Source organism: Phoenix dactylifera, chromosome 1 (genome assembly GCF_051530095.1).
Source record: "Phoenix dactylifera cultivar Ajwa chromosome 1, Ajwa_hap1_PhDact_Kaust_v1.1, whole genome shotgun sequence".
Classification (NCBI taxonomy): Eukaryota; Viridiplantae; Streptophyta; class Magnoliopsida; order Arecales; family Arecaceae; genus Phoenix; species Phoenix dactylifera.
The window spans coordinates 14,289,059-14,300,433 of NC_143190.1; the positions used below are offsets into that span (position 1 = coordinate 14,289,059).

At 36.2% G+C, this 11,375-nt stretch overlaps 1 protein-coding gene across 5 annotated transcripts; it reads right to left on the reverse strand.

Moving 5' to 3' along the window:
- Positions 1-1,013: 1,013 nt before the first annotated feature.
- AAE18 (acyl-activating enzyme 18) lies at positions 1,014-10,825 on the reverse strand. Of its 5 annotated transcripts, XM_088720979.2 has the most exons (15): positions 10,442-10,819; positions 8,587-8,783; positions 8,438-8,470; positions 8,211-8,355; positions 7,831-8,032; positions 6,145-6,185; positions 5,193-5,321; positions 3,978-4,054; positions 3,662-3,882; positions 3,474-3,568; positions 3,167-3,383; positions 2,943-3,068; positions 1,985-2,083; positions 1,667-1,876; positions 1,014-1,419 (listed from the first exon to the last, which is right to left on the reverse strand). In XM_088720979.2, the coding sequence occupies exons 1-15, from the start codon at positions 10,714-10,716 to the stop codon at positions 1,306-1,308; spliced, it is 2,181 nt and encodes a 726-aa protein (XP_088577105.2). In that variant the 5' UTR covers positions 10,717-10,819; the 3' UTR covers positions 1,014-1,305. The 5 variants fall into 5 exon arrangements, 3 of the variants coding, with proteins under 3 accessions (XP_088577105.2, XP_008789114.3, XP_008789122.3); XR_015982150.2 differs by having other exon boundaries at positions 2,943-3,064; positions 8,211-8,470; positions 8,654-8,783; positions 10,442-10,825; XR_015982151.2 differs by having other exon boundaries at positions 2,943-3,064; positions 3,978-4,051; positions 8,211-8,470; positions 8,654-8,783; positions 10,442-10,821.
- Positions 10,826-11,375: the final 550 nt, after the last annotated feature.

Below are 11,375 nucleotides of genomic sequence, written 5' to 3' on the forward strand. Positions count from 1 at the left end.
TGAAAGTTCAAATCTGATACACATGATAATTCTTCTTTTTTTTGACTGAATAACATATAGTTAATATTCCAACCACAATCTACATATACGATATAAAATCAACAAACAATATAATAATAATTTGTAAAATATTATTTTAAAATTATGTCAATTTTTCATTTAAACAAAATCTCATAAAATTCATAAATTATGTATAAATCGATTAACAATTTATTTGATATTGAAAATAATATTATATCAACGAAAAATTTAAAAAAGGCGAAACATTACTTACCTTGCGAGCAAAACCAAACTATAGGTCTAATTGGATATCTATTAGAGAGTCTCATGTTACCTAAATTGCACTGTTACTTATTAGAGAACCTCGTGTTACCTAAATTCCACTGATGGAAAGAGGTCGATGGTATATCTGTGGACCGATCAACCTTGAGATCTAACCACTGTTACAATGTTTTTTTTTTTCCCGTTTTTGGGTAAGCAAATTGGATAGTTATATCCTCTGAAAAATAATTGTTATAATATACTTATTGCTTTTTTCATTTTTTTCCAGAAATGTAATTACTGCTTTTAAAACAGTTTCAAGACAGATCTGTTGCATTATAGTCATATACACAATAATGTGGTATCTGTGTGAAACATCATCTGATCCTCTGCGGGACTAAAATGGTGGGAATACCTCTTCAGTCTTATACATGATATTCTGTGGCACATGCGCTCTCAATATATTTCAATGTTCTTTCTTGGATCACAATTTTATATGATCCTCATATCAATCATGTGCAACAGAACTGCAGAATCTTTCGCCATTTTATTATTTATTTATTAATATTTTATACTATATTTTTTAAAAATATCTATAGTATTATTTAAAATATAAATGAACTTCAGTATATCTTGCTGTCATAATCAAAATACCTAGTAACAATCAATAATAACATTTAATTATGTACTTTGTGAAAGGTTCTCAAGGCATGAAAACACTACTAACCCATGACTTAAAAACAGATACAGAATTGGTAGACTAAAAAATGAGCATAATCCATTTTAGAGTCATTCTATAGCCATGCTGTACAGATGAACAACATGAAGGCCAAGTGATTTCAATGCACGATCTCCAGATTTTGCTGGATACTTATTCATTGGACATGTAAAGAACAAGGCTGGCCCCTATCTGATTATAATTAATGGAATCAAACCAGAGAGCCCAGTGCAATAGCAGATTGTTCACAGATGACAGCTACTGAAACTATTTTGATGCTCATGAAGAAAGCTACAACGCCGTTCATCTGAGAATTTATAGTACTGTCATAGTTTGCTGCGAGATGAAATCACCTGCTTCAGCTGATCCCTTAGAACTCTTCTGAGTAGCTTGTTTGAAGCCGTCCGAGGGAACTCTGGAACAACTTTGACAAAACTGACCTGTTCAAAGGGCAAACCAAAGTATTCACAATTTGATAGCATCTCAAGATACAGACCAGTTGAGTAAATTAGATATTGTGAACAATCTATGTTCTGCTGCAATACAGTATTAGATGTAATTGGGCAGACAGTTGTGCTACTCAAGTATTCCAGCTTACCCCTTTGCTTTAAATTTAGGGTAGCAGCCAAACCAAAATGCCAACTGAAATTTTGTCTAACTGCCTTCTTCCTGGGAAGGGGTTGATACCTTAAATAGGGGATTGAGGTTGTTCTGGATGGCTTTCTGAAACTTCATTTTCAGAAGATTGAGATCAGCTTTGGTTGATCCATCCTTCAGTACTGCCAATACAACCAACTTTTCAGGTCCTCCAGTGCTGGACCTAACGCTAACTGCAGCTGTCTCCATCACACTTTCATCAGCTCTATTGCACACCCTTTCTATCTCCACTGAACTTGTCTAATAATCAAAATACATTTATGAATTACCGAGCTATATCAAAATATATAAATCATTACATTAGCAATGGAAAAAGAAGGGTGAGAAAATGGAGCAATGTTGTATTACCTTGATGCCTCCTAGATTCATGGTATCATCTGCCCTACCTTGTACAACGAAATAACCACCAATTGTTCTTTGAATTATATCTCCATGCCTTCTAAGGTTCTGGCAATGAAACGTACTATTAGTTTGTGATGAGAATTCGCATCTGTACGAATAGTATTCACAAGGATGCCCCTTGTGATCATGTGGATAAAACAACTATTTGTTTATTCATATATATTTATTGTGGTGTGTGTACTAGGTTTAAACCCCTGGGCCCTGACTTCCCAAAAAGCCATGTCAACTGGCTGAGCAAGAGGCCTGAACCCCGGTTAAATAGTTATAATTATGTGAAAAGTCCTATTGTACATCTAAGAAACCCTTATTGCTCATGAATGCATGCTAAAGATTAACCATATGATAATTATTTTTATGCTTGAAAAGGCACTAAGCATAAACCTTAGAACCATACCAGCCAAGCACTAATAGAAGTTTCAAGAATAAATGAAATGGATAATATGAGATGCCATGCAGATCAATTGGAGCAAGAACTATGGCAAATTTATTGCTTCACCTAGATGAAGCCATACAGATCAATTGGACTCACAGCTGATAAGCATGTCACATGGTCAATTGACAAAGTCAAGAAAAACGACAAAATATGGAATATATTTATGTTGTAGTGTCTGTAAATGATAGAGACTTCTATTTGACTCTGAAAACCCTAACTGCCAAATCTCAAACTCTAGGGGACTTACTGAATAAGCCACCAAGAGTTTGCTATGAATCTAAAACTTTTCAAATGCACATATACCACTAAGAAGGCAGTTCAGGTCGAGAATTTCAGCTTACTAAGGGTGTTAATTAACAAATGGACAATCCGAGTTAGAGAAAAGAGAGAGAGAGAGAGAGAGTAAAATTGCAACATATATGGGATATGCATTAAAATAAGTACTATCATAGCCGATGAAATGTTTCATACCATTCCTTTGTAAGTTGGCATTCCATCAAAATAAACCTTCTTGTGATCAGCATTGAGTAACCTATCAGTTGCGCCCATGTATACAGGAAACAAACCCACTTCGCCAACACAAGGTTGATCATCTGGCTGTCATGCATGGTGTAAATTTTTATTTGTCTGACCAAACAAAATGCTTATATACATTATTTGCCAGCAACTCTCACATTAAGAAAAAAGATACTTACATAAGGGATCCCATGTTCATCAAAAATAACAAACCCTGTTGACATTGATGGCGTGCTGAATGCTCCAAAAGCTTGTGGCTGCAACAGGCTTCCTTGAATGTAGGATGACGCAAGTTCAGTCCCACCACAGCATTCAACAATTGGTTTATAAGAAGCTCGTGAAGAAAGCCATAGGTCATCATCCTTATCAGAGGCTTCCCCTGTAGAACCAAATGCCCTGCAAGGATAATATTATGGATTTATTTTCTCTGTTATCAGGGTTCATGTATGACATATTGTACTTAAAGGGCTTGTGATTCTGAATTGCCTGATCTTGGTCCAATCAAGTCCGTCCATGCACTTGCTGTTCTTCCAGGCTTTCACTAGGCTTGGTACTGTTCCTAAGATAGTTACAGCTGCATCCTGAGCGAGATTCATAGAATTATCCATGGTGGTCAAATGAAAAAGATCCCTTGAATGTAGAAGATAGAAAACACAAAAGTTCGCAGCAGCTACCTGCACAAATTTGCCAAAGCCGTGTCCAAGTGGGGAACCATGATAAAGAGCCAGAGTAGCACCAGTTAAAAAACATGAATACAACAGAACTGGTCCCATCACCCACCCCAAATTTGTTGGCCAGCAACAAATATCTCCTGATTGGACATCAATATGTGCCCATGAATCAGCTGCACATCTTATTGGAGAAAGTTGTGTCCATGGAACAGCTTTTGGATCTCCTGTATAGGAAGTCATACACATGGATAATGAGTTGGTTGAGATAAATACAGTGTAGCTGAAGGAAGAAGAAGTATGATGGTGAATTCCAGCTTACCTGTTGTTCCTGAAGAAAAAAGTATATTAGTCACATTCTCCGCTGGCAGATAAATTGGAGAATAATTATATGGCCTGCTGAAGGGAAAACTATTATTACATTTGTATATCCCAACTCATATTACTTTTCATCTGAAGTAAAATGCGAGCATTCAGAAATAGATGCATTTTTTAAGATTCCAGAATGAATTATCAACTAACAAGTAATATAAGCATTCTTTACACTACAATTTTATGCCACATGAGGAACTTTAGCTATTAATATGGCAGGTATCAGACATTTTAACAAGTTTCTACCAAAACAACAATTGCATTCTGCTGATTTTATCATGATAATGAATGAAGAAAGATAATTTTAACTTCAAATTTCAAACACTATACCATTCTGTAAGGCCCAGCATTATAGACCAAAGTATGATCCATGAAAGTAATGTGAAATTCCACAGCCATCTCTTAACCTGATATTGACCCTGTGGGATGGTGCCGAATTTGGGATCAAGGCAACTTGACAGGAGACTGGCCTGCCATTATGCCTGAGACACTAGATGGTAAGAAAGAAGCTCTAGCATACTGGTTCCCTTATTTAAGATCATTCAACCAAGTAGCCAGGACATAGAACCATATATCTATGAATTAAATTCCAACTCTGCTTGCTCTTGCGCTTGTTTTACCATGACACAGAACAATAGTTGTATGGAGAAGGGTCAAACTTAGAGAGGGAGATGTGGACTAACAAATAATAGTAACAAGGAACTTAACAAGTGCCAACACAATATCACTAGGCTATTCAATTTTTTGACTCAGCGGTATCCTTGTCCACAATCATTAACATATTGTTTAAAACGAAATGTAAGAAGCATGATATATTTAGTTAGCATAAAGCTGATTCTAATGGGTATATATCTCCATCATACAAGCATTAGAAAATTTCAAAGCACGGAGAGCAGGATTGCAAGCGAGAGGGCGAGTGTTTCTGGAATTGATGCAGTACCAAAGGCAAAGAGTTTTGCAACTTTGATCTTAGAGTTATCTTTTGGCTCCACTTTTGCATGTAAGTTGAATATGACTATGCATATATTGGCATAACTTCTTGCTCAGGTCTTCATTTGGATGTTTAACACTAGTGTCATATATAAAAACTATTATAATGGCTTATAACAAATTATTTCAAAAATCATAAATAAAACTAAACTAATAGAACTGAACTTGGGGATACCTTGGAAGGCCAGCAGCACGTGATATAAAATCTTTCCATGACAAATCATGACTTCTTAGTTGAACTCCCACATCATTTCCCAGCACAGGTACCACAATAGCTTTACAAGGGGTTCCCTCTCTAACACGGCTGATCAAAAGAAAAAGCAATTAACTTGTTAGATGACTCTCTAACAGAAATGGTTTGGCCATATTCTAAAACAAATAAAAATCAGCCTTTTTATTCATTTATAACATTTCATAAACTAAAGGAGGTCAAAAAAACCATTTGAGGTGAGCCTATCTAGAAATCTCACTTCGACAATGTTTTACTGCATATGCGAAAAGTTAGGAGGGAAAATTTAGAGGACTATAAGTATGAACAATTCAGCTTACTCATGCATATGTGCATAGTTTTAATGCCTAGATTTCAAGCTCCAAATGTTGCACTAATTCTCAAAAGCAATTGCACGGACTAAAAGAAAAGACAAAAGCACTGGATATTGTATATAAATCTCGTGTTTAGATTAAGGAAACAGATGTGAGATAGTCATCTATACTTCCGTTAAAAAAAAGACTTGGAATCTGGCCATACATGGCTGACCTCTGAAGGCTGAAGCCTTCCTTCCGTCACACACCCTGTGCCCAAAAGGAGTAGAGAAAATGTGGGATATATTTCCTATGTGTGTGCCTTGGCCTTTGTGTTTTTTCTTTGTATGCCCTGACCAGCAAAAGAAAGGTGCATTGCACATGCAAGGCACCAGTGCATTAGTAATGTTCATCACTCCAGACATGCCAGTGTTATACTCAGGTAGGAGGTGCTAATGTTTGCACATGGTAAATAATTAAATATGTAGCAAAGTTTGGTGGAAACGGAATGCAACTTCATGTGAAAAAAAGTTCATACTTTAGATAATTTTCAGAAACTTACTGCAGCATTGAAGTGTAAAAATCAAGTTATGAATCAAACTTACCCGTACAGAGGAAATTTTCTCCCTCCTCTAACTATGAAATCCTGAAATGCACAAGCCCAGTGTATCATGTAAGGAATCTTTCTATGGACAAGAGATGTGTCTGAGAAAAAAATAGACATGAGAATTAAATAATATAATTTTCTCTACACCATCATGTCCATTGAAGCATGTTAAATTTTTTTCGTTATACTGGATTGTGGATTGTACTATGAGGTAGTAATTTTTTTGAGTATATTTCTAGAGTCGTCTTTCAGTATCAGAAGCACCATTCTTTCTTTCCACCTTCCTTTCTTTTTTTCTTTGTCAGATGGAACGCAAGCATCTTAAAGCAATTTCCGTACTTCCTTGTAAATCCTATAACTTGAGGACCATGTGTTGGATAAACCTAAATTCATTCTGGCATCAGCCCAAAGACACCAAAATTTATAAGATTCATATCAAATGAGCGTCAACAGACAATTGTGCATATGTGCAGGCTCTATATAGCATATAGCTCAAATGAACTTAGCCAGAGAATGAACAAATAGAGACCGAGTGATAAATGTAAAAGCTGATAGAAGTGACGCAAGGATCAAGATATCACTTAAAGAGGGATAATGGTGTAGTCACAGAGAAGGCAACAATATAAGCAAATCAAATTGCTCTAGGTTCGAGATAAAAACAAAGTTGGAAATCTCACAGTGAACCAGTAATCAAATTCTAGTTGGATTCCATAGGACAGGAAAAAAATAAATATATATGGAGATCAAGTAAATTTCTCAACAATCAACTTATCTTGAAGCTTAGGTCATCAGATTTTCGCATGTTCAGGCTATACTGCAGGTCAACAGTACTAACATGAAGAGGATGAACCAAAGCATAAACCCTGTGGAGGTAACGAGTTATGATTATTTAAATCACTAGTAGTCCTTTTTTTAAAATGAGAAAATTAATAAAAGAATATTTTACCTGCAATCCTACTCTAATCTCCTTGTCTTCCTCAATCACTATTTGAGGGTCTTAAGTCTTAACTGGTAATGGAAGGGCCAAGATATCATGTTACTTGAAGAGCAGAAGTTAGCCAATTGCACAAATGCATACCATTCATTAATGGAGGCAGTACACTACGAATAACACAAGCTCCCCAACAGGTTGAGACATTATGTTTCATTAAAAACAACAAAAGAAGAAGAAGAATAAGAAGTGCATTTATGGATACACATATGAAATTTAACATTTGGAAATAAAAATAATTATAACATCATTAGTCTCCATCACTTTTCAAAACAATAAAACCTTAATCACATCATAGAGGTCAATTAAATAACTTTGATCAAACCCCTTAGGAAAGAGGAAAACCTTGGTGAGAAGAATCACAAACCTCCATCTAATCCTTCCCATTCTAACCTCACCTATCAATACAAATTTTGGTCTCTCAGACATGCATCACATGTGGCCAATAGATGTATACAATGCAAACATGATTGATCAATGTGATAACTTCAATATTTTCCCCCAGTGTCAGATTAATACTTATTTGGCACAAGTCAATCTTCTTTCAGATATCACCATTTGTTCGCTATATAAAATGAAATTCTGTGAGATTTAGATGTTTGAGTTCCTTTACTTTATATCTGAAAAGTTACACTAGACAAGGCAATTCAATTTTAAATTGTAAATGAAGCTAAAAAAATTGAAGATATTCACCTGAGTAAATATTCCTTTTGCTTTAGATATCTTCATCCGAGTGCCAATTTCATTTGCTGTAAAGCTATCAGCTATTGATACAACAACATATCCAGCAAGGATGATTGCAAAATATATGATGACTGCTGTGCATGTCATTGGCATGTCTATGGCAATTGCGTCTCCCTTTCTAAACATTGTATCAAGTGCATTTGCAACTATCCTATGAAGCAAAATTATGGTATATCACCATCCAGATTAAATAGAAGAAAGATATCTAGGATTAGATAATAAATTTCACCATATTTTTAATGTTTGATGATGTATGATGTTATTGCTTCTAGTAGGATTAGATATTAAGGGGGGAAAAGTGAGATGTTAACGATGCAAAATATACATACATAACTTGATTGCGGAGCTCCTTTAGAGACATATAATTAACTGGGGAATCATCGGAACCTTCATTCCGCCACACAATAGCCACACTGTCATCTGTTCTCTTCGGAGAATGCATTGGTAGCAGACAACATTCAGCTATATTTAAAACTGCACCAGGGAACCAATTTCCACCATGCTTAGACTTGTCTGAAGTATCAAGAATAGTTTTCGGAGCTTCATGAAATATTACCGAAAGCTCTTTCACCACAATTGACCAATAGACCTAAGAAAATCATATTAAAAAAAAACTCAGTGCAGAAAACAATGTCTCATAAATAAAATTTCTTAGCATGGATATCCATTGTTGATATAAAGAGAGACACAGCCAACATGTCTGACCGGTGGTCACTGGATGTAATTTGACAAGAACTCTAAATATGCAATCATGAAGGGTATGGCAAGCCACCTCTGGATGATTAGCCGAGAACTTCTGAAAGAGGCCAAAGCTTGAAATGGGATCACGATATGATGATCCTAAAAGCTTAAAGCCATTATTTTCCAACACTCGCCCAATATTTGTATGCTTACAGTAGATCCTGACAAAAATAATCACTTTAGTAGACTAGAAAAAGATTTGCATGCTCACACTTTCATGTTAAAACAGGGAAGGAACAATTTTGTAGTTTAATTTGAAGCCTTAGCAGGTTGCAAACAGAAAAGAAGAATAATCACTATATGAAGGCATGATAAAGAATTTCAGAGTTCTGGTCTCATAACAAGTCAGATGATCCACTTGCAGCTTAAGCTAAAAGCTATCTGTCTACATTCAACGCCTTGTTGCTTCAAAGTTCCAATCCCCATTAACTCTAGAGCTGCTGAATTTGCATTACTTAATTGCATGTTGAATAATTTGATTAGTATTTTATGTTAGTTTTGTTCTATTCCTTTTTCAATCTCACTTGGATGGTTGTTTTGCCTTATTAGTTGTTGAGGGGCTCTTGCTCTAATTAGCTCTTTTGTTCCTTAAATCTTCCACTAAAGTATAAGGAGTTCTGTCTAGAGTGCTTAAGGTTGATCTATTTGGGTTCTCACCTATCCTATACATCTAACTTAATCATATGTTACATTGTTAGTCACCTTGCATGCTCATTGCAATACAATTTGTCTAGAATGATCTAGAGAATCATTTTTTTCGGGGAATGGATAGTTAAATAGCCTGCTCCGCATCACTTTTATTTCTTATTTTTATTTTTAAAATAAAATAACAGGAAAAGAGAAAAACCATGTTTGGTGTTATTATTTTTATTTTTTATTTTCAAAATTACTTTAGTTATTTCTTAAGAAAAAGAAGCTAAGAAACTCTTATGTTAAATATTTTTAAAAACAAGAAATATATACTTTTCGACCATCACCACCAACATCACCTCAACCACCACCGTTGTTGTATCTGCTACGACCACATTCGTGATTCATCGCCCCCACCCTACCATTGTTGTTGCTTTCATCATATGATTGCCATCATCATTGCCGCCGCCGACATATCAATGGCATGCCCACAGCCACCACATCACCAGCATTATCATCATCGCCTCTGTTACATGGTTGGCACCCTTGCCATCACCATCACCACTGCCATCACCACCGCCATCATTGTCTATCACCTCCACCACAAAACCAATGCACTCGGCACCACCACCATCGCCACATCGCCCCCTCTACCATTGTGCCACCTGCCGCCCTAGCCACCATCACCATTTTTATATTTTTAAAAATAATTGATTATACCCAATATGTTTAGAAAAATTTAAAAACAGAAATGAAAATTTTTATTTTTCTGTTTATAAAAATAGAAAAAATAAAAATAATGCGAAAGGGCATCTACAATGTTGAAAATATTTTCAAAGAGGCACGACAATACTAGCCGCGCAATTCAAGCAAATTTGGTCACATCATCTATAGCCAGTTTGTTTACTAAACAACCCAATTTCAGTGCAACCCGACCCGATTTAGACCTGAACCAACCAAATCTCACTCGAGTCTATAATTTCTAGTCCAAAAGTAATGTAAATTTAATTCGGTTAATTCAAGCCCAGTCTGGCCGAGTCGGAAAAAATATGCATCAGATTTGGTTTGGATGAGAACAATACAACTTAGTTATAATAAATGAGATCGGTTAGGTTAGCTTTCGATACCAAACAACTGTTTGTTTGTGTGTGTGAGAGAGAGAAGTTGGGATCGATGTCGGTGGCCTTACGGCGATGGGAACCAATAAGGGGGCGGGCCCCTGGTGGCGGTGTCCCAGGTGGCGTATATCGAGTAGTAGACGAGCTGGTGAAGGGCGTGCGGGTGGTCCGGCCGCAGGACACCTCCCTCCGCCACCGCCCGCCATATTTCCGCCTCGGCGCCCTTCCGCAGATGCGCGTCCGCCGCCCGCCGAAGCGCCGCGTGGAAGGCCCGGGCCTCGCCCGGGGACAGCCCGGCGCGCTCGACATCCTCCACGCCGATCTCCCACACGCTCCCTCTCGCCATGGCCTCCGCTGCTCCTCTCAATCCTTTCCTTTTCTTTCCTTTCTCCCTTCGCGGCGAGTTTAAATTGATTTTAATGTTTGACGGTCGAACCGGGGAGAATGGTTGGTGAGCGAGCCCGAGGAGACGGGGAAGTGGGGTAGTTGGGATGGTCCCAAGAGTGCTATATTTTTTAATAAATTTTATTTTTTATAAATATTAATATAAATATATACAGATAGCTATTTGTTCTGTATTCGAAATTCAATTTTATTTATAATTTTATTTAATTTTATATAAAATTTATAAATATTTAAAAATATATACTTATATTAATATGCTATTAATTTAATTTATCATCTATTTAATAATATTTTATTGTTCAATTTATATTCATAATTTCAATATATAGTTTATATCTGTATTCAGTTAAAATAAATATATATATATAATTTAAATTTATTAAATAAAATAAAATTAGGTAGGAATACACTGGCATCCAATCTAGTTTTAGCTATATTTTAGAATTTTTCTTTGGACCCATTAATTGGGCTGGGCGAGCTGGTCAAACGTGGGCTGATTATAGATTTGGTTCCAGAATCTATCCAGATGCTATTTACAGGAGATTTTCAGATTCTGAGAGTAGTGCAAAGTGCTAACTACCAATCATACAAGGCATCGAA